Source organism: Xiphophorus hellerii, chromosome 10, assembly GCF_003331165.1.
Source record: "Xiphophorus hellerii strain 12219 chromosome 10, Xiphophorus_hellerii-4.1, whole genome shotgun sequence".
NCBI lineage: Eukaryota > Metazoa > Chordata > Actinopteri > Cyprinodontiformes > Poeciliidae > Xiphophorus > Xiphophorus hellerii.
This window is the reverse complement of record NC_045681.1, coordinates 11,480,497-11,504,865: the sequence shown is the minus strand read 5'-3', so window position 1 is coordinate 11,504,865 and position 24,369 is coordinate 11,480,497. Positions and strand designations below refer to the sequence as shown.

Here is a 24,369-nt window from a genome sequence, read left to right as displayed (position 1 = left end):
AACTTGATAACTGAAGAATCTTTGCCCACAATTTTGTGCAGAACTGATTTAATTCAGTCATATCGGAAAGTTTTTGATCATGAACAGGCTGTTTAAAGTCATAACAGTGCCGCAGTTGGTAGCACTGTTGCCGTACAGCAAGGAGGTCCTGGGTTCGATTTCCGGCCCGAGGTCTTTCTGCATGGAGTTTGCATGTTTTTGTGTGCATGTGTGGGTTCTCTCCGGGTAGTCCGGTTTCCTCCCACAGTCCAAAAACATGACTGTTAGGTTAATTGGTCTCTCTAAATTCTCCCTAGGTGTGAGTGAGTGTGTATGTGCATGGTTGTTTGTCCTGTCTGTCTCTGTGTTGCCTTGCGACAGGCTGGCAAACTGTTCGCTGGAGATAGGCACCAGCACCCCTCCCGACCCCACTTGGGACAAGGGTGTAAAGAAAATGGATGGATGGATGGATTTAGCATCTCAGTGAGATTTACAGTCAATTACATTCCTTTGACAGACTTTAATATTTGCAGACTTGAAGCCTTAAGAACAAAAATATATATTTTTTTTCTGTAAGATTTGTTTTTTGTATGTAAATAATTTAGTTAGTTTTAACTGTAACAGTAAAAGCTGCATTCTTTTTCACTTTAATTGTAAAGTCACCATGTGAAGATTGTGACATCTAGTGGTGCATCTGAGTAGTTTCAAAAGATACGACTGAAGATGTGAGGGGAAGATGTTCCAGTAGAATTTAACTAGCAGAACTTTTAAAAAATTTGCAAAACTTTAAAATATCCAACTCTCTATTCCACTGTCCACACACAGCAACTTTAACAACTGAATTTTGTCTTTATATGTATATATATATACTGTATATATATACTGTATATATATATAGATTGTATGTCCTCAGTAAAGTGCAAAAAGTCCCAGCAACATGCAGTGTCAGTGGGTTCAGCAGAGGAACTAAAGGACTAAGATGGTGTTTAGCTATCATGCCTGAACACAGAGAAGGATGTAAGTATAAATCTGTGACAAAAAAGCATCATTAGGCACTTAAGTCACCCACAAACACCACATATACATGGTGATGAATAAAAGGATTCTGGTAGGCTTCTCTTTGGTCATATTTAGAAAATGTTTGATTTTTTTTTAAATATATATATAATTTGACACAAAGAATCTTTGAATTTTGCTAATTTTGTCATAGAAATGTGGTAATGAGGGAGCCCTTGCTGTGCTCACCACAAACTGATTCGTCTTGATTGGCAGCTGTACAAACACAAAAACATCCACCGCTCATCAGCGAACTGGCTCTTGGCAGCATCAGCAGCCAACGCTTCGTAGCCGGAACAAACAGAGGAGGGTGACGGTTTGTTTAGAAGACTTTAACACCTCCAGAAGTTCTCTGGGCTAATGCTCACGAGGCCTGAGCCAAGCTAGGGCCGGGTTATGGGGTGGAAGGAGAGAGGATTATTAACCTGCAACAAAACAGGAAACCTCAAGACAAAAAAAGACGGAAGCAGACTGAGGACAGAAAGTTGGTTCTGAAGGCTAAAAATAATCTGCATTTGTACAGTGCATAAACTCACATCATTAGATCCCAGAAGGAGCTCCAAAACAAGTCAAAATCAACAAAAAAAAGTGACTTAAAATAAAGAGAGTTTTAAGGTTAAAGACAAAGCGAGAGCATTGTTAAAATTTCACTCACCATCTTCAAGCTTTCTGCCCTCAGAAGCCACTGAGGCGACAACAGGCACAAGTACAAACACCCTCAAGCTACAGCAAGAGTAACATCACAAAGAAACACGAAGTCCTCAAAGCTGGCAGGTTGCTGGGGATATGATGCCATGCAGCTTGTGAAGAGGGAGGGAGCCCAACCCTGCATCATCCTTATTTTCTTAGACATTTTTTTTTCTTTTCAATATAGAGGCACATAGAAGGCATACAAGTTACATTGTAAAAGCATTTACCTGTTTGAGCCAAGAAAAACACAACAAAAACACACAGCCGCAGAGGCAAGCGAAGAAGAGTCTCTGATGGATCGCTCAAGTCTTCAGAAGGACACAGCAGTTGTAATAAATAAGAATAACTGCAGTTAATATGTCTGTAAGATGGATTAGGGAGTGGGGATAAACCCAAATAATAACATTAATATAGTACTAACAACAATAATAGCAACAATGTCCAGTTCATTTTATGTTGAGCATGGAGTGGAGAGGGTTGTGATTGGCTCAGTACAGAAAACAAGGAGGATATGGGACAATGTTCCCCATGTAACACACAAACACACACTGAAAATAAAGCATGTGGAGGTCTGCACAGCTGCATCCAGCATTACCAAGACCGCGAGTTGCAACAAATCAAACTGAAGAACAAGACTCACTGCTCACTGGTTCAGGCTTTGCAAAGGGACAGAAAATACAAGCTAAGCACTGTTACTTCAAATGAGTACTTATAACTCGTATGGCCATTCTGTACCAGAATTAATACAGTTTTACTATTTGTGCAAACATAAGACAATGCTTTGGTTTCCCTTTGCTCAAACTGTCATGGCAAATTATTTTGAGCTTGAAGATGTGGAGCAATAAAAACCCATTAACTAGGAAAATACAGTAATATATTTATATTAAAAGTGCAAAACAGCTGGACTAAACTGAATTGTAACAAATTATTGGGCACTATCCTGTACGAGGGGAGATCGGTTCATTGAAAGGTTACCTTACACTCAAAGAAATATGTGCAAAAACCAACTAGGCAAACACAAATATTGGACAAATATTTACAGTTTCCGGCTAAAAATAAGTCCTAGAGGCTCCTCTGACTTCTAATTCTTTAGTGTCAGCCCCTTTCTACAATATAAACCAACATTTAACATTTTCGTCAGGAACATCTAAACGAAATAAGCAGCTGTTGCATAATTATTGTTTTGTGCAAGACAGTTATATTTTCTGACAACACTTAAGCAAGAATAAGGTAAATCACAAACTTTGGGAAAAAATTGGTAAATTGTTGCTTTTGAAGTATCATTGGAAAGTTAATTTCAGTGATTCTACAAAAGATCAGGAGCTGGAGTCAAGAAATCCAATGGTGGCTTGAGTTTGACAATTATTAGCTTGATCAGGAATGACCCGTGATGAGGGAGTTGGAAACTTAAAAATCTTTTTCTTTTTTTTCTTGATCTAGGGAAGGCATCACACATAATAGATTGCGCTATCACTCTTCAGAGTGGATGCTGTTAGCGCAAAGATGCAAAGTTAGCCATTTTCAGTATCAGCAAGATTTTTTAACAATTAAAACAGAGGAGTGAAAAAGATGTTAAGAAGCTATTAAGACTGTAAACTGCATGTCTGAGAGGCTTGTTAGCTTTTCATTAAAGCTGTGTCTTTTAAAACAAGAGAGACCCTATTTTAAAACAATATCATCTCACTCAAACACAACATGAAGTCACCTACCCTCCGAGTTAGTTACAGATTTCCATAGATTCCTGTTCTTGTACTCAAATAAAAAGTGGAATCGGCAGCTTGAAGCTTAGAAAAAAAAAATCTAACAATAATTTCAAGATTTCTTCAACCACATTCAACAATGCCAGCCCTTTTCACATAAAGCGAGTGTATGATAGGTATTTGGAGCTCAACTTATAGTAAACTGCACATTAAATCAGGGGCAATCCTCTTTTTATAGCCACTCAAAATGTTTCTGGTCTAAAAAACACCCATACATGTTGGTAAAAGACACTTCATTATATTCACAGCTTTTCTGATGACTAAATCTGATTAGTTTGCTCTGATTAATTTGCTGCAGCTCGACGGCCTGAAATGCTGAACAGCAGCTGTATCAGAGCATCAGCCGACCTCTCGCCGTGTTTGCAAACTAACCGGACAGCATTCTGGCTCTGCCTCCACCTGCAGCCGTTTGAACACATCCCTCAGCTCACACACACAATCTCACACACTCGCAGGCAGCCAAGAGCCTAAAACACGTAGGTAGATGGCATTGGCAAAGAAAGCAGTTGCACTGCAGTACCTATTAAAGACCACTAGGGGAGGCTCTTAAGTCTACAATCAGGCTCTACAGCTGCTCATCATTGGCCATCTGTGGCTGCCAGAGATATATTCTGTACATGCAGTCAGTTAATAATCTGATGCGGGACTTTTGCTTTGAGTAGGCAAATATTTAGATTATACACAGAAAGCGTTATATCATCCATCTTTTTTTTTTTATATACGATCTGCACATCTTCCACTGCTTTTCAGTGAGAAAAAAAAGAGTTTGACCACGATGGTGGATGGCGTGGCCAGCTCGTTAATAATATTGGGAGTAGTGGGTGAAGCTAATCTGATCACAGGGGGAGGTTTTGCATACAGACACCTTGAATTATTCCACATTATACTCGAGGTCTCCCCCGCCCCTCCCGCCACCTCACAGGGGAGACGCAGAGGCCGCCTCCTCGTTCTACTTCGTCCGCTGGTCTTCCTCGTTCTGACTCTGGAGGCGTGGAGGGGGGTGAGAGGGAGACCTGCTTTTTTCTAGGATGGGTTTTTAGGTTTTCCTCCCTCCGTGCTATGCGCATGTAGAGCTCAATCCCCCAGGATGACTTTCACAAAGCTAGCCACGTCAGTTTCTTTGGCCTCGTGGGAGGTGAAGAAGGGATGTTGCTGTGGAGGAGACGGAGGTCAGGTTAGTCTGAATGAAATCAGGAGTCTTTTCATGAGGGCAGACTTACATCCCTAGCAAGACTGAAAATATAAAGATGCTAACCATCAATTTCTAGTCTATTATACAGCTTTCTGTACTTTGTAGTTCCTTATAATCCTTACGGTGTTTCTATTTGAAGTGATTTTTTTTCTTATTGTCTTTCTTAGTTGCTTTGTCATTTTGAAATGACTGTCTTGTTTTTATTTTGGATAAAGATGATCAGTTTTGATGGGCATTTTTAAGCCTTTTTTCTTATTTAAGATGCTCCATCTAATCGTTTCCTTCACTTCATTTTTTGCCTTTTGAAGTAACTTTCTGTCTTTAGTATTTTAAGTGCTCTTAAGGTTAAGATTTATTTATTGATGCACTTTTTACTTAGTCAAAAAATTTAGGGGCTTTTCAGGTCAAATTTCACTTCATAAAGTTGTTTTTCTGTTGTAAAATGTGCCAACATCTAAAGTGCCAACATTGGCTTATTTAGTCCATTTGTTTGGTATTTGACTTTAACTTCATTTGTTTTTGAGGATTTTTATTTTATCCCTCAGATGTTTTGGACCTTTCTTGTGTGAATCTACTCTTTAAACTTGTGTCTTTTCCCTCCCTGCTTTTGGATCTTTTTACATCTTGTGGAAATCATTTTGCATCTTTCTATAATGCCGTGGTGGCCTCTAGTGGCCATCTTGTCTGAAAATTCTTTGCAGAAATGCTAATGCTAAGTCTATTTGTGTGTACAAAAAAAAAGAAAAACTGACATCTATCTGCATATACAGTACATTGTTCTTTGGAGAACTTTACAGGGTCTGTATATTTTTCTCATTTTTTACATTGTTCATGTCCTTGTTTGACTCCATCTTTCTCCTAGTCTAAATGAATGACTGATTAGTTATTGGGTCTTACTAAGTTGTGTGTGTTTGTGGGCGTGGGTGTGTGTGTCCGTGCATGGTTGTTTGTCCTGTTTGTCTATGTGTTGCCCTCTAATAGGTTGGTGACATGAAACTGACATGATTGCCAGTTTGTTTGAAAGACCTTTAAACAAAAATAAATAAATTCCCATTATGAATAATGAAAGTTGCATTTGTTAACACATTGAACAGCTTTTACAAAATTGTCAAAAATCGAGGGAAAATGCCATATAATATGTAATATATTACTTTTTAAAGGTTTTCTACAGCTTTGATTTGATTTGACCGCATAATATCAAGGTTATGGTGTGATCATGTTACACATTGTAGGTTTTTTTTAACCTGTAAAATATTCAAAAATATTTTAAACTGCGAAATGTTCACAATTTCTACATCAAAATAAAGACACTGAGTGGACATCCCAAACCTCCAATTCATTCCCATTACATTTTATAGGAATTAATTTTATTACATTTGATATGTGACTTACATAAAACACTCTAAAGGTCTAAATGGTTGCATACAAGGACAGCATAAGATGGTAGTGGTGCTAATTGCAGACTAGTAAGTCCTATACTCTACACAAAGTGACTGTGTATGATGGTTAAAATCATGTTCCTCTGTGAACTCCTGCTCCCCTCTGCCCCTAAAAATGCTGGTAGTTATTATAGCAAACTGTGATTGAGCATTTCTGGTGAGTGTCTGGTTCTTCCATTACTCAGCTATTTTCTTTTCTAGCACATCTAATAGAAGATGGTTGATGTATTTTGGTATTTTGGCAAAGTTTAAGATTTCTTCTCAAGTTTCCTAGTTGTGGTGCGTTCTGCCACGGCTGTCTGACATTTTACTAGATTAATTTACATGATTTGTTGTCTTATTTAATACTCTGTAGTTCAATCTGTCTTTCTGATCATTTGTAGAATTTGTTTCTTCCTTCATTGGATTTATATTTCTACAGGTTTGGCTATTTTGAATGTTTGCTCTCACTGCACGCGTCTTATATTCTAGCTTAACGTCTATAGGCTTCAGCAATCTCTCTGTTTATTTTTTCAGAAGATTTCTTTATGCATGTCATTACTGTAAATATTCTTTGGTTATTTTGTGACTCTTTGTGACTGATTTGTCTCTTTGCAGAGGTTTGGTATCTATATGTATTCATTGTAATGTAATTGACAACTACACTGTGCAAAATAACCACTTTGGTCTAGAGTGGTTTGGCTTTGTTTTGTTGGGTGTGTGTTTTGTTACTTCAGTCTCTGTTCTTTGTTTGACTGATTTTCTTGTGTGCATACATCCCTTTTTTCAAAATTGGGTCATTTAGGATCATTTTGCAGTCATGTGTAATAGTAGATCTTTCTATAAATATGTTATAGATTTTATCAGCTCCGTAGTGTGTAATTAAAGCCATGGTAAGTAGACAACAATAAGAACACTAGACATCAAAAGAAGGACAAGATGAACATAAAAGAGAAAACTCACCATGAGTTCTGTGTATGTTGGCCGCTCTTTGGCGTTTTTCTTTAAGCTGTGGTTAAAAAAAACCCCAAATAAAACAAGGCCAAAATACAGAATTGCTCTAAAACAAATTGCAACAAGTTGTTTCTGTACTTTCACATTCAGTTTTGCAGTTCACAGGAAACGAGCAAGATTGATTTGAGTCAATTAGTGTGACAGCGGATGGAACATGAACAGCTGCATGGTTCTGCTGGTAAAAATCAGCTGACTCCATTTTCTGAGAAATCATTTGCCCATCATTTGAGGACAGAAGAGTGAGAAGAAACCTCCATTCTGCAGGGAGAGCTGGAGTTGCAGCAGAATATCACAGACAGTTTATGCTACTTTGGGCTCAGAACACCAACAGATTGGTACAAGATCATCCTGCAGCAGAACAAAGAGCCCACACATGCAGACAGAACTGTGATGGTCTGGATTCTACAGAGGGCAGGAGTCTGGAAATAAAACAATCTTCATCTACGGGGTACAAACCTGCTTTACAGGTCTAGAATACCTGCTGCTCTTTATTAATCTAAATATCCAATTATGGTAACATTGCAAACTTCTCTGAGTTTGAATGAGTTTAAATATTATCACACAAAACACCTCAGAATACACCTGCAGGATTTAGATGTTTCATAAATCAATGAAAACTGTCAAAAGGACAGTTTGACCTAATGATGTTACAGAAAAAAGACACTTGAAAGCTTATTTCAAGCAAAACTAGAGCAGTCAAGTTTCCTGTAAATTCTCAACGTAGTTTTGATATGTACAAAATGACAAATAAATAAGAAATACTCTTTAGCTGATGGAGTCAGATGAGAAAACATTCTGTCTACTGTGATCTCTGAGGGAATTTATTTAAATAAATTACTTTTATCTAAAACAAGGACTCTGGATCACTGAGCAATGGTCCAGATCTTTCCCTCATAGTTTCTGTTCAGGAGTGGCTTAACACAAGGAATCTAGTCTACATATTGGACTAGATTCACGAAAAGGCAGAAGCTAGGCTTTTCACACCTTTCTTTATATTAAAGACATCCCTCCGCAGCTCACGCAGTTACTGGCTGCATCTTCCTGTTACCATAATACTTGCATCTGTAACTAAGCAACTGAGAAAGGAGGAAACAAAACCAGCGGCAGGAAATAAGAGGCAACAAGTTTAAAAATGAACATCAGGTGGATACAGAGACAGATCCAAATCAGACCGCAGAATTAATGTGTTGTAGTGTCATTGAATGGCTACTAGTGATAACAGATTGGGTCAGTCAGGTGAAAACTTTGCTCTGCTCTTATCGGAAGGGAGAAAATAATAACGTTTTCTGACAGCTGTTACATGTAGGCCTGCCAGGATAACAAATTTTACCAGACGATTAATTGTCCCAGAACTTATTGCGATAAACAATAATATTGTTGTTTTGAGACAATTTTCAAGACACGTGATACCTCATTCAATGAAACAATTAAAATGTAATCAGTGACTGAAGATTTTTTGGGTTGCCTGTTTAGATGTCTTAACATTTTTTACTTGTTATCTTCCAAAAAGATGGTTCAACTTTATTAGATGTAAATAAGTAACTTATATAGGAAACATTAACATACTAATTCTATCAGAACCAACACCAGTAACAATGATTTCCTGTTTTCATTTGCTTCTAGGGAAGTGGATCAACATAGAGCGACACAAAGACATACCACTGAGAGGTGAAATCCACAAAGTCAGGGGAGAACTGGTCAGCAGGAAGCTGGGGCGAAGGTTCTTCCACCACCTGCTTCAGCTGCTGAAAGGGCGTTCCCCACGAGTCGTACGGGAAGCGCAGGATGGCGAGCTCAATCTGAGAACACACACAAACTCATTTCTAACACTTGAAATAAAGGCGAATGTGACACAAACAACTACGCAGAGCTATGGATATGACGGGTGAACACAGACAATAAATAGCTGTGGATTCCCACAAATTCCTGTTAATCTCAGTAAAAAGTGAAAGCAAAATGAAAGTTTTCAGTTTTAAGAATTACTTAAATGCTGTAACCCTACTTACCAGTAAGTGTGAGACCAGTGATCTAACAAAAGTTTTTACTGAAATACAAGATGCGTTTATTTTAAGATTTTTTAAACAACTTTAGCTGGTGTGGCAATAAGTGTGGATGGTGCTGTATTCTCACAACAGTTCAGGTGTTACTTATTTTACTTAATTGCCCTACCATTGTGATTCCTAAACTCCAGATGTCGGATTTGACGTTGTAGCCTTTCTGGTTCGTCTCCGGGTTGATCCTCTCGGGCTGAGGTGAAAGAGATGAAACAATCACAAATTTTACATTTGAAAGACTATAGTTCTTTCAAATTTAAAAAACAACTAGCCTCTGAGAAGCTATGTAAACACTATTAATGTAAAATGGTCCTCAAATGCTGACAACTTCACTATAATAACATTGGTCTCATAAATTTCTGCTATTTCTACTAAAATACAGAGCTAGACACTTCTTTCATTTATAGAAAAAGATGCTGCTTACTGCCATGTAGGGTTTGCAGCCGGCGTCCATAGTTTTAGCCACAGAGTCCACCAGGTAGCCGCTGATGCCGAAGTCGCACATCTTCACTTGACCCTGAGTGTTGATGAGCACATTGGAGGGCTTCACATCTGGAGAGACAACAGAGCAAACAGCGGTTTTTGTTTGATTAGGAAAAAAATGTAGCTCGTTTTAAAATGAGAAGCTGTCTTCTTACGTTTCACATGCTAAAAGAATAAGTAGCAAGGTTGTAAAATAAATAATATAAAATAGATATTATAATTGGACATACCAATTTCTCATATTACTAAAACTTAAAATTTGAAACCAATACAAAGAAAAATTGTCAACACTATTTTTGATGGTGCAGCACAATTTTGTTTAGTTAAGAGAAAAATCTGATTAGTTACAATATGACGATCTTATAGATTCCTTAATTATTGAAAAACACAAGACATTTTAGCCCTCTTTTAGAAAATTATATAATTTAAAAGTGTCACTACTCTGCTTTGCGAGACAGTTGACAGTATAAGAATATATATCTTAATATTCAATCTATTGAAACTGCATGTTTTTAATATTGAGGCAACAATTTAACTTATTACTTTAGAACACATTAAATAAAATTTCAAGTTGATATTCAGGCAACTTTTTTTTAATTAAAAGTGAACTAGAAATGTATGTTTGCACACCATACTACTTTGCACCAGTTCAGACCTGGTACAAAGTAGTTGCACTTGATTTTCCTTTCCATCATCTGCATAAATATCTATCTGCATCTTCCACCAAATGTTAAAGCCTCCTCAGAAAGAATGCTCAGGCTCCTCTTGTAGACCATATTTTAGCATTTTATATTTTAATACATGCATCAAAGTACGTTAGACATCTATACATTTTCCCTTTTCAGTGACTGACTGAAATTGCATCAAAAAGATCCCAATTGATGTTTAAGAAGGCAGGAAACCTAAGACCTTTAACCTGTAGAGTGCTCTTCACCAGAGACAGATTCACATTTCAGAACTTTTCTCGAGTATCGAGTAATAAAGATGCTGTTATGATCCTTTAATAGGATCTGGAAATAGTCTAAAGGAAGGAAGGAAGCAGCTGAATGGATATTGAAAGCATCTCTGAGAGTTAAATGGGTTTCCACTCAGGCTCTTACCTCTGTGGATGACTTGCAGATTGCTGTGCAGATGCTCCAGAGCCTTTACTATCTGTAATAACAGAAGTCATTAATAAACAACTGAGAGTTACATAGCAAATATCTGAAGCATGTATTCATGTGATGCTGCTAGTGAAGTAACCCACAGAGACAGCAATTTTTCCCAGGATGTCCTCGGGAATGGTCAGTCCCTTCTCGATCACCTGCTTGTAGAATTTGTCCAGGGAAGTGTCCATCAGCTCCATGCAGATCCACACGTCACCCTGGCAACAGATGGGGGTAGGATTTGGAAAGAGATCAAGACACAAAGCAGCCAGACGGATTCTCATCAGAGGAAGTTTTAAAAAAAAAAAACCTAAAAGAGGAAATCCTGATCATTCATTCATTGGTGCAGGAAGTTTTCTCCATCCAATAAAATCCTCAGAAGAGGTTTTAGTCACAAGAATGTTAGCCAGGAATAAAACAAAAGGTTAGTCCTGCTGTACATTATATATGTTATATGTACTGCATGTAATATGGGAATCATTTGTCATAGAATAAAAGCTGGGAAGTGATTTTAAATTATCTTGACCTGCTTGTAACCATGTACATCCAGTAAGTTTCAGTCTAATGATATGGTTGAACAAACAGGTTCCGTGCTTCACTTCACTCTTTATTTATATAAACAGACAGCAATGTTCTGCATTGATGATGCACTTTTCTTAAATTACATTTTCTCAGCAGTCATTTAAAGTCTCTAACACAACTCATATTGAGATTGGTTTTAACCAGAATTAAGATTAACTTCGGAACAAAATCTAAGTTAAAAAGGTTAGGAATGCCCAAAATACAGATCTATTGAGTTATGCAGAAACTGTGGCTCCAAGTATGCTTTTTTATAATGTACTTTTTCCAAAATTTAGTGCTTTTTCTATGCAAAAACTATAGGAATATTATTTTCATATAATAAAATAATAAATTCAAGAGAATTCTTGAATTATCTTCCTTTTTCTCATCTCTGCCTTATACAGGCTTTACAATAATCATTGAAACAGAAAGGACGCCTAATAAAAATAGCATACCTCTCTGAACAACGCTCCATAAAAAGTGACGGTGTAAAAACAGTCCACTGTCCTCATGGAGATGTCCAGATCCATCAGCAGCCTCTTCTGCTCCTGAGTGTTAACAGTGGCCCGAATCCGCTGGAAGGGAACGACAGAAAATCTAATTAATTAATACACTAACAGTTGGTGTTAATTATGCAAGGAAAAGCCAGAATCTAACAAAGTCAACTCATGGGGAAAGTCAATGCTGTGGGAACCACCTGTAGCAGCAGTTGTTGAGGAGAAACTTTAGTCTACTCTTTTCTACAGCTCACTGAGGTCTGTAGAAATCTGATGGTACATAACTCTCACAGCACCTTGATTCTGCTTTTACTCTGCCATTCTGTTGCCCAATTACTGTTGTGTTTAGCATCTTCAACCTGTTGATGACTTTGATTGGTAAAAACTTCAGCAGTCAATTAGATGGCCTCACATTTCTCTCTAGAATACTTTGGTGTGCAGAGGAGATCATGGCATACTCCCTCATTGCAAAGTGTTCTGGTTCTTGCGGCTCATTCAGATGCAACTTTACAAGTCTAAGTTGTCTAAATTTCAGTTTTGTATATTCTTTCTCACTGTAGAATGATGAGTTTCTAATGAATGCACAGTAAGAGTTGCATCTCTAAGGTCATTGCAAATATCTTCTCACTCTGACATTGTGTCAACACACACACCTATCTTCTAAAATCTCTTGAATTTACAAGAGGTGGGCACACCAGTTACGACCAGGTAGGTGGTGTTCGCCAAGGGGCCAAAGTCCTGTTCTAGTTAGCTATTGGTTTCACTCTCATGAGAATTCCTCCACAGTTGTCCAAACTGACAGAGACTACAGTCTTCTGATTGTGCCTGATCGTAGCTGATCATCAGAGTTCAGAGTTTTCAACCACAGTGATAATTGCTAACTGACCAATGATAAACAATGAGTTTAAAAGGTAAACTGATATGTTTAAAGTGGATGTTTGGCAATAGTAGGTGATCAGAGAGACTAATAAAAGCAGAGAGCATCTGATCTTTTGGGTGACAATAATACAGGCTTTGATTTACTCACTTTAACAGCCATGATAAGATCACTGGGCACATGCCTCATCTTGTCCACCACACCGTACGCTCCTCGTCCCAGTTCGCAGATCTGCTCCAGATCATCGGCTTTCACCTCACATTTCTACTCCAAACACAGCAAGAGGACAGTGTCAAAGGGGTGAAATTTTTCACAATGGATCCGTTTCATGTCTACAAAGCTGCCAGTTGGCTTCCAGCATTTATTGATGCACAAGGAGGAAAAAAAAATTTCAAGGAAAAAAATAAATTAATTAAGCCCTTCTGCCAACGGAAAATTTCTATTATTTGAATAGTTTAAAATAAATATTTTTTCAGCATGATGAACATTAAAGAGCATTCCTGTCTCCCCACAATCAGAAGAGTTAGAGACAGCTGTAATGTCCAACGGAGCGTTCTTTACAGCTAGCAGATGCTACTCTGAGCCCACCAGGGTTTATAAACAGTAAATGCACTAAGGGAAGGAATAAAAGTCCCCAGTGAGACGCTACAGCACAAATAAAAATTCAATGGGGTCAGAAGTGGTGGAGCAACTGAAAAATGATTACCTTTTCTCCAATTGTTACACAAGCCTTTGAATCCAGATCTCTGGGGGGTCTAAAAAACACAAAAGGTAGCATTATTACACATAAATCAGTTAAATTGGACGGCAAGAAACATTAAACATGAAAACTGGCAAGCAGAAAAAAAAGCCCCTAATGAATCAAATCTAGACCCGAAATCAACACTTAACATGTAAGTCTAAAAAAATAATTATTTTCAAGTGTTCTGTTGATATGTTATTTCCTCCACGCTTCCACCATTTACTTTACACATCAGGACTGGTAAAGGCTAAGAACGTGTTCAATATTTTCTTATTTCTTGATTATATCAAACATATATTTTAATTTAATACATAATTATTACTTTCATAAAAATAAAATGAAATGTTAAATATAGATTTAACAATCTAGAAAAGAAATAAATTGGTTTTTTTTTAGAAAACCATTTATTTAAAACCAGCACTTTAAAAAAAGAATGTATGAAGATTATTGCCAAAACCTGCAATGAAAATGAAAATGAAGAAATTGTATATTACATCATACATTTTGCATGGAATTTAAGAATGTAAAAAGGGTATTTTTTTAATATAATAAGAAAATACATGAAAAACAATAAATGACTTAAAACTAAAAGCAGTATTACTTGAAAAAACACACAGAAATGTTACTAAAGTGTCATGATCTGCCACTCTCCATCTTTCTTCAGATGTCTACATCTTAAAAACAATTGACTTATTTGATATTTAAAAAGAAAAAAATCAGGACTGAAATGTGAGGTTGCAAGTATTTGTGATCAAAAACAAGTCGAGAGCAAAAATTTGCTTATTTTGCGGGAACACAGATTCTTCCTGTTGTTCTGTGGATGTGTATTTCCCATGTTCAGGAGTCTGACGAGGTTCAGATAAGAGCAGGTATGTGCTGAGCAGGAAGTGAGGATCAATAAAGTGCAGGATTTACGGGTGTATGTTGAAGGTAAAGAGCCTTACACGGCAGCAGGTGTGGGCTGCTCAAACACCTCTTTAGAGAGCTTCAACACTGGCTTCTTCTTACCTGCAAACAAACAAAACAGTGTTAGAGAGAGATTTGCTTTCACAATGTTGGTTTCTCTCAAATGTGAACATTTTAAGACTTTCAAAGATCAAAAAGGCTGCAGTTTTGCAGCCGTTTACTGACATATTTAATTTTCAGTATCTTTTTTCTTTAAAGTTCAGCCTTGATATTTGCACACAGACACCTAACACTCTGCATTAAGCTAATTCCATTCTAATAGCACAATGTACCTTTTTTTTATGCCTTTTTTATGAATAGCAGCAGTGCTATGGAAAAAAACGACAAAAAAAAGAGAAAATGTCTGCAACTAAGACTAAGAATAGTTAAACAAAAACTATGTATCACTGACTCTGGTGTGTGTAACGACATTCTGAATACAGAGGATTTGGTGTTCAGAAGCCAAGAGGCCTCTCACTACCTTTTCTATTAATAAAAACATGTTAATGTAACAGTTTCCTGCAGAGATAGAATTATATTTGTTAAATATGTAATAAGTTCACATTTGCAAAATTTTCAATATAGCTTGCATATTGAAAAATTACTTTGTTGCATTATTCTGCATTAAAATAAAACCTAAAAACACGTAACACAGAGATTTGTTTTAGAATTTAACCAAAGCATAAAGGCATCATATAGAAATCAGGCTATCAATGTATTTATCTAGACTGCTACAACTGCCTTCGATAGCTTTTATTATCAGCGAGCAAATCTTTGCACCGTGATGGTCAAATTATCTTAAATATTATAGATATGCAGCCACATTACATTAGAATACACAATGACATCTTTATGTGACTGTGTGGCATAAAGCTCAGCTCAGCTATCCAACAGTACTTACAGTACTTAAGATACAAGCAATAAGTATATTTGGAACCACAAACTGGCATATTTTTCTTAAAATGTTAAATCATGTCTAGTAACCGGTCTGTAACTTTCTGTGCACTAGTTTGTGCAAACTTGTGCAATTCTGGAGTCTGTGTGAGAAAGGAAAGCAGACCGATGAGACTCCAGAGGATGGCTGCACTGGCAGCAGAGCATACCACAAGATGAAAGCATACTTAGCTTCTTAACATGGCTCAGGATGAAAGAACAGTTGATCATCCTGCTCAACTTTCTGGGTTTTTTGTTGTTTTGGTTTGGGTTTTTTTGCAGTCACAATAAAGAGAGCTAATTATATACAATTTTAAAATGAACAAACTGACATGCAGTTCCAAAAGAAACAACAAAAGCTGCATATTTGCGCAAAATAAGCAGCTAATTGTTCAACATCAGCTGTAAAACTCCACATGTTGTGAACATTTTTTTCACAGCTACAAATACAGTTAAAAACAAATGACACCATTGTCCCTGCCTGAGTGTTTCTGCCTGGATAGATGAAGTCACTTAAATTATGAACCGATTCAGCTGGATTAGAGTCAATCTACAATTTACCATTGTCATCATTAGTACTCACGGTTAAATGCAGTGTCTGGCTCCAGATCCTAGCTAAATGTTAGAGGTAAGAGGAAGTAGACGTCTGGCAGCCCAGGTGTTTTTGCCTCATATGAAGCTGCTGTACCAACAGTTTAATAGCAGCATGCTTTGTTAACCATAACTGCTTTCTGTGAGTCGTTGGGTTGCAGACTGTGTCTGGCTCAAACCTCCTCAGACCGGGTTGCAGAAGAGCAACCCAGTCAGTATTTACATATGATTGGATTAAAGTCTCAAGAGGAGTCTCTAGTTGGACCTAAGCTAAGCACTAAAAAACTGCTTTAGTACATGTTCACATATTACATTTGAGGGTTCACGCTGAATAAAACAGTAAATTACAAATCAAGTCATCCCCACTAAACACAGTGGGGATGACTAATTTCAAAAGAACGAGGCAAAACCACAAATGGTGCTGCGTCAAAAGCTAAACATACACGAATCAGTTATTTTTCTGTAGAAAGAGAAAGTAATACAGCTAAGGAGACTTTCAATGCTATTCCACCAAAAGTTAACCGTAAAGCTAAAACCATAAGAAAAATAGCAACAACACACCTAGCATAGCAACAATCAGCAAAGCAAAAATAATTTCCTAAAAAAATAGTAGCAACACACATTAAGACTTAAAAACTAAATAAATATATTAAAGAGTAACATAGTTAACATCACATTGTAAGTTAAATACATGGCTTAAATCAGTGATGTCGAACCTTTTTGCAACAAGAGTCGAAATTGTCAAGTTAAAAAACACTTGAGGACAAGCAGAAAAACAGATTTTTTAATTAAAATATTGAGTCTTTTTTTATTTCTGCTCAATAATAAACTAAATGTGCAAGATTTTATTGAGTTGAATGAAATGCACATTTTCAATTAAATTATATTTTGCGCTATCAATTACGCATCTTCAGCTACAACTTAATCTAAATATTTGCTCAGGCTTTAACTTCCAGAACACTAAACAGCCTTCTGTGCAAGTTATACTATGTAATCTTGCTTTAAAAATAATTGTGATATCCAAAATTATGTAGAAAAGAACAAAGTCGACCACTGATAACAGGTGAAGGTAAAATTCACGCTGATAGTTCCTATTTAACAGGAATCTCTAATATCTTTGAGATTATATTATATCTGGTTATGAAATCACCACAGAAAAAAAAATATATATATATCATTGTATCCTCCAACCAACAGGAGGCAATGATGATTTCTTAAAATAAATGGCTATGAATAAGAAGAGAGAATATTTCAGATTTTTCTTGAGATTGTTTATTCAGTTTGAGACATAATCAAATTTTGCCTTTATAGTAATGGATCTTTAACAATATGCTTTTTGATCCTGAAAGTGTTTGGAAATCTCTGTAAGTAACTGATGTCATTTGATACTATTTAAAGCAACGCTGACGGCGTCTCTCTTCAGAGAGCATGGAGAAGAGCCAAAAGAATAACTGGAATATCTGACATTGTTGTCTTGAGGGAAAATACAAACACAAGTATCTGCAGATGAACCTGTCCTTCAGAGAGTTTTCCTGAAGCTTTCCAACACACACCCACACACACACACACAGCACTGCGTGTCCTGGTTTTTATCCAACTGTGCAGGGTGTGACGCTACCGTGCTATGCAGTTCTCCACTGGTGGCCTCATGCTGTGAGCCTCCTAGTCTCCACTTTCCAAAGCAGCTTTGTTGCAAAATGTCACTTTGAGCCCCTCCTACATCCATTTACACAGACAACAATAGTAACTGGAAACAGGCAATGCTGTGACAACTCGCACTGTAAAACAGAAAACAGGCAGAGAGTCAACACCTGCATCAAATCTGTACATTACCTGGGAATTAAAGTAATCTCCATCCACAAATTCTACGCTAATCCCACTGAAATATTGTTCTAAGGTATACATCCTTCCGGTCAAAACTCTATAACTTCCAAAATGGATGGAGAAAAAAATAACAAAAATCAAAGCAATTTAACTATGAATTTTAGGTTGTAAAAGAAAACCAGTCCCATTTCAGATGGCAAAAAGGTCAAATGCTTTTCAACTTTTCCAAATTTGGTAACTTTACAGCCAACATTTGCAGAATATTTTGGTGCGAGTTTATGTAACAAGCCAGCACAAAGTACTGTATAATTATGAAACAGTTATACATTTTTACCCAAACTTTTACTGTGGAAACAAAACATTGGAAATGTACAATTCAACCTCTTAAATATAATAATAGCTTTAAATAAAATAAAAAAAATACTGCAAACAAATGCTTTCATAAGTCAAGTAGAGCAAACCTGTGTGTGACTTGATCTCAGCATAAATAAATAACACTAAATGTAATCACAGAGCACTGTTCATTCCATCATCTGAAGATGGGAAGACTGTAAACATGACGGTCCACCGAACTGACAAGCTGGGAGAGGAAAGCATTAATCAGAGAAGCAGTCAAGAGGTCCATGATAACTCTCAAAGAGCTGAGGAGATCCATAGTTTAGGTGATGGAGCAACTATTAGTCAGGAACGCCATAAAACAGCCCTTTATAGAGGATTGGGGGAAATGAAGACATGACCAGAAAAAAAACTACAGAATTAAATTTAAAGATTGCTATAAGCTATATAGGGGACACAGTAATACAGAAGAGGACCAAAACTGAACTTTCTGGCTTACATACAAAACCCTATCACTCAAAACGCTCCATCGCCATTATATGATTTGGTAAACTTTTCTTCAACAGGGACATTGAAGTTGGTCGAAGCTGATGGGGCCAGAGCTTCAAAAGAATGGTTGATATGAAAGTATATCATAGTTAGAATGGACCAGTCAAGGTCCACATCTAAATCCAGTGAATCTCTGGTAAGACTTAGACAATTATATTTGCAGATATTTTCCATTAAATGGGATTGAGATTAAACCAGTTAGTTAAGAAGTATGGGCAAAGTTTCAGTTTGAAGATGCAAAGATGTCAGATTTTTGAAAAATGCAAGAAAAGTCTGACGGGTTCTTACTAAAATCACAAACCCGAGTTTCTAGAGCTTTATCTGTAAGAAAAAATTGGAAAACTATAAATCCTTTTTCTTCCACTTCACAAGAATACACCAGTTTGTAACAATCTGTCCCAAAAATCTACCCCCAGAAAATACATGCAATTCTGTGGTTGTAAAGTTACAAAACGTGATAAAGTTCATGAGGTTTGAATACTTCCATAAGGCACCATTTGGTTATACACACATATAAAAATAGACTGTACTGTAGATATTTATAGACACAAACACATACATACCCATTCAGCCTCTGAGTTTGTTCCTGCTGTTAGCTTGACACCAAGTGCAAAATAAACATAGAAAATTGACATGCCACGGACCATTTACAGTTCATGAGCAGCTTCTGTTTGCCGTTTATTAACAAAAAGACAAAAAAAAACATGACTCATGTTGCTCTTTTATTCTTTTTTTTTTTACATAAGGATTCAGACTGTTAAACAAACATCAAATACAAGTGAAGTGAAAAATCATGCCCACAATACTGCAAATTAATAACTAAATATGAGCTTTAACTGGCACATTAGCTGAGTCATGACGACTACATGCGTTCCTCACCAAATTCAATTTGAGTCTGTCTAAAAAAGGTGCAAGCACCTGAGGCATGAAGAAAAGTATTCCAGCAGAAGTCTGACAACTTCCACATTTAGAGAAATAAGGATTGACAATGTCTGCTTCAACCTGAACTTCTTCACATCACTGACCTAAAACAATGCATTAAGCAAAGGCCAGCTGTATGATCACAACAGAGCACAACAGCATAGTTTTTCCTTCTTCATGAAATGGACTGGAAAATGCTTCAGCTGTAACTCAGCTCATAAGGCAAGAAGCAGCATGTTCCTCGCAGCTAAAGAACAGAAGACTACTTCAAACCTCTACAGACATATTACCATGCAAAGCCATGAAAAACACTGACAATGCAAAGGTTTCCCAAAACAAACATCAACCCCTGTAAGTGCAGATGCATATGCAAAGTGTGGAATGACATGTCTAAACTAACAACAGAAAAGCAGGGCTTGCGGAGTATCGGTTAAGACTGCAGCTATGTGAAGCAGAAATGACAGGAGGAGCGCCGAGGTGTAGAAAAGCAAGCGAGAAGAGGTGGTGGGGGTCGGAGGGGCAGAGGATTATGTAATGTGTGTGGCTGGAAGGAATAAGCAGCAGCTCTGTTGTGTTTCAGAATGCATGAAGCAATGATGGAACACAAATTCAGCCATAACTTACAGTTAGAGACAAGATGTCAGAATAACTGAAACCTGATAAATGGAAAAGTCCAACAATGCTTAAATGGTGGACATTAAGCTATCTCAATACAACTGTTTAAAACAAACTCCACACAAATGACAACCAACCAGTGTTATCCTGTCTAATACTGACTGAACGTTGGAGTCACCAAATGAGCCTTGATTCATCAGCATCAGACACTCAGCTAGCAGTAGACTTTTTAAACTGTTGTTACATACTCGCTACATGTGAGGAGAAACGTACACTGAAACACAAAGGAAAACAATCCTAAATATTTCTAGTATGATCAAAATCTGTGCTGCAAACAGCTCAGAGTAGACTGAGGATATGCAGTCCTATAATCAAGTGAAAAAATAAGGTGACAAGAAATATTCAATACTTGTACCATTTTCCCCATCAATGGAAAATAAAGTAATAGAATTGCATTTTTAAACCAATAATTTCTGCTAATTCCCTGTGAACTAAAATACAAATGTATTTTCTAGCTGAGGGAAAAGTAAGCATACTCTAAAGGAGATGCTACTTATAGCCATGTACCACTCTGACGTACGTTTACTCCACTCCTTCCTTCCAGCTCTGAAACGACTGAGGGGTTTCTTGCACAGACAGCCCAGGTAAGCAGAAGGGATACCAATTAGGTCAGGGTCTGGGCTTTGACTAGATTCCCTTTGTAATTCCCACATCTGAGGTCCTTGTCATTTTGTAGTGCACAGTTCTGCTTCACCTTTAATTTCTTTATTTTCCTTAAGCTTCTTCTAATGCATGGTAGAATTCACAGATCTGATGTGATAAGCCTATATGGGATTTTAGAGATTTTACATAAGAATAGCACACTTAAATTAAGTAAAGTGTCTTAATTAGTTTGCCATACGAAACTGCATTGCCACTATTACAATTTTTGTCCTAATCTTCTCTCGTACATGTTTCTATTTCATTAGGAAATATATTCTTCCTGCTTGACTTCTTTTGCAGTAATTTCTGCTCTGTGTAGTTTTCTTTGTGGTAACGCCTACTGTTGAGTAAGGTTAATGTAATGACTGTTCCAGTTCTCTAGTGCCCGGATAAACGACAGCTCCACTCTGTCAACATCACACCCTTTTGCACAACAACGTTATACTGCAGTATAGTCCATGTTCATTTACGATCTAGTAAAAATTATGTAATGATAGGATTGTGCAGTTTATGATAGGATTTAATCAAGTTTATGTGTATTTCAGTGTAAATGTTCATAATAAACAATACATTTAATATTATAATTCAATGCTTGTTTACAGGTGTAATGTATATGTTTTCCATTCTCCATGAGTAATCATATTAAATGAAGATTTTTCCTAAATCAATCAAAAATAATTGCAATCTTGGTTTCTACTGTTACCAAATGCAAAAATGTAAGTGATTCAAGCCAAAACCATACCATCATCAAAACCTTAAGCTTCCCAAAATAAGTTTAGAAAAGCAAAATTCCCCAAAAAGAAAATGTAACAGTGGGTAAAGCTAGCATGATGGCAGTAAAGGATCACACCACCAAAGTCTAAGCAGAAGCAACGCAGATAGCTATGCTAGAGAACATAGAACATGTTATTCACAGACATGATAATCTATAATATTATGTAAAACAAAAAAAAAGATTTTACCTGCTTTCAGTATTATATTAAAACCAAACCAAAATAAGTACAAACTGTCTTAGTCAGTTCAAATTCGTCAGTTCAACTTCTAGGTTAGATCTGCCATCATTATTATCTATGTCCATTGTCAGAAGAATACAGATCCTGAACTCTAAAGTGTCTAAATCACAGGCAAAATTTCAAAATACACAATGTCTCAGTGCTGGACAGAACATTAAAAGGTGAAAAGAACAGGCTGGAATAATTCTGTGTAATTAATTTAAGCTTCTTAGTTTTACTGTATGTCTTTCTTTGTAAATATTTCACTGATCCTGAAAATAGCAATTCTTCTTCACTCAGTAACAGCACCCACACTGAAGAGTGTTGCTACAGGAAACAAGTATCACTTAGATATATAGAAATATACATTTTGTTTTTATTTTTCTTGACAAAAGAGGGTTGAGGGTGTTTAGAAAATATCATAAGCCCTTCAAAAAACAAAATTCAAAATCACAATTATACAACATGAAATAAACTCCTGTGACAAACCACAATACAATATGCCACAAATCACCTTAAGGATATGTCAATTAGATGAAAACCATATGTACTCTACAGTATGTAACTGTAAATACAAATTTTTTAGCCATATTCCAATAATTTAACATCTGAACAAAAACAGCAAGCCTTAAAAAGCAATCTCAACAATCAGGCAGTCAGCACAGGGAAACCCCACAGAGCAGGACATTCAATAGGCAATTGATTAATCAAACTGATTAAATGCTCAGTAGGTACAACCTTTGGCTTTGCAGAGAATTAAAAGTCCCTTACCGATAATGAATCATCTTAGAATAAGAAAGTTAAAATGCATACAAATGTGAAAGTTACGTGAGTTAGGCAAATAACAGAACAACAGATATAATGGATAACTGAAAAAAACTGATTTGGGATAAAATTGTGCATACATTATTCATGCACCAATCAAAGAGCTGAAAGTAAAAGCCGACTGAGTTGGTATCAAAGACTTGCTAAAGTTCAATGTTTAGAAAGGAATCGTTAAGGATATGTCAAATTTTGTATTCTACAGGTTGAATAAAGTAGGATTTATTTAACCGCACTTGAATAAATAAATTCAATTTGATTTCTTAAAATCAAATTGAATTAAGTTTGATTTCAATAATCCCAAAGGTTACCTTGTATAAACAAAAATTAAATGTCTGGTATGTGGTAGTGTTAGGAATATTTAACATTTACACAGAGTATTTCCCATTTTTTACATTTCAAATTAAAAAGGTCCCCATTCATCCTTTCTTCAGATTGTAACGCATAGTTGGTATGCACAATTCTTTCCTTGTTCGTGGTCATTCTACTGCACTCGGTATCAAAGTAGTAAACCATGGCAGAGAGTGTGGGTTAGTTAAAAGCAGCAGTACAAATAATTCCAAGTAATTTCCAGCACATGAGCTCAAGTATGCAGGGAAATGCCGGAGGGAGGCCACAGGAGATGTCTGTGCTGGGACACTCCTTGTTCCCAACGAAACCAGCACAGACGAGGAAGGTGAGAAGCCGGCTTTCCTGCAAAGAACGCACCTATTGTTTCTCAAGAAGTGACAGCGAGAGGGTAACAGCTAAGAGAGGCAATGCTCCTCGTCTCTGCCACGCCCGTCAAGCATGCATGCATGCAATCGGCCTTGTCATGCATGTGTGTCGGCTTCTTGGCCTGCTGAAGACGGAAGCTGGCACTGACAATGAAGGCTTGCACTGGGTTTTGTGCTGCAGAAATAGAGGCAGAGTGCAGGCAAAAAGCCTGGGACTGTGAGGGCAGACAATGTCCTGGCTGGATAATGAGCCCAGATGACTGGGAACGCACAGTGCCAGCTGCTAACCCACACATGCACCCCAGCTGGAATTCAAACAATCCCAAAGCTTCTCAATGGAATTCCACAGAGCAGGAGGAAGATGGATCAATCACAGAGGGAGGGAGGCAGTAAATCGCAAACATGGACTCAAGAAGGGACGGGGAAAAAGACAGGAACAGAGAGGGGAGGGAGGCTATTGGCAGAGCAGGATTTGAAAATAACTCCAGCCAGCGCCCTCGGCCGCTTGCCCCCTCCGACTCTGGCAGTTTGTGAGATACTCTACACTTCCAAAGATGGCAGCTCCTTTAGGTTACAGCTGCTGGATGCTCTTTTGGGAATCATGTCGTCATTGGCTCATGCTACAGTTCCTTTGCAGTCAGATCAAAATGACTAACACAGAAGGTTCTGCTGATTACCAGGAAGAACATCTGAAGGAGTTGCTGGGATTTGATTTCAAATCCAAACTGGCTGTTTTAGAAAGACTAAATGTGTGAGTAAAATACAACAAGAAGGAACCTAAAATGTTTCGGTTCTCTGCTAGAATCAAAACGTAGATACATTTTCAACTAAATGAGCCCTTTATTCTGCATCAGCACCAATAATCTCCATGCAAAAGTGTTTTTTGATGGAAGATAAATTGAATCAGTTGAGAAAGTGAATCTTCACAAGCCCCACATTTGCATTTCTGTGTGTG

General features: G+C 37.1%; 1 protein-coding gene across 1 annotated transcript in view; it reads right to left on the bottom strand.

The window, feature by feature from the left end:
• Positions 1 to 552: 552 nt before the first annotated feature.
• map2k6 (mitogen-activated protein kinase kinase 6) overlaps positions 553 to 24,369 on the bottom strand; it is a 31,968-nt gene continuing 8,151 nt past the window's right edge. Inside the window, exons 2-12 of the mRNA XM_032574746.1 lie at positions 14,413 to 14,476; positions 13,433 to 13,481; positions 12,877 to 12,990; positions 11,808 to 11,927; positions 10,893 to 11,009; positions 10,747 to 10,798; positions 9,588 to 9,715; positions 9,279 to 9,356; positions 8,769 to 8,908; positions 7,059 to 7,104; positions 553 to 4,637 (exon numbers count right to left, since the gene is read on the bottom strand). Coding sequence (XP_032430637.1) covers positions 4,560 to 4,637; positions 7,059 to 7,104; positions 8,769 to 8,908; positions 9,279 to 9,356; positions 9,588 to 9,715; positions 10,747 to 10,798; positions 10,893 to 11,009; positions 11,808 to 11,927; positions 12,877 to 12,990; positions 13,433 to 13,481; positions 14,413 to 14,476 — 986 coding nt within the window. The 3' untranslated portion in view covers positions 553 to 4,559. The remainder of the gene's footprint in view (positions 4,638 to 7,058; positions 7,105 to 8,768; positions 8,909 to 9,278; positions 9,357 to 9,587; positions 9,716 to 10,746; positions 10,799 to 10,892; positions 11,010 to 11,807; positions 11,928 to 12,876; positions 12,991 to 13,432; positions 13,482 to 14,412; positions 14,477 to 24,369) is intronic.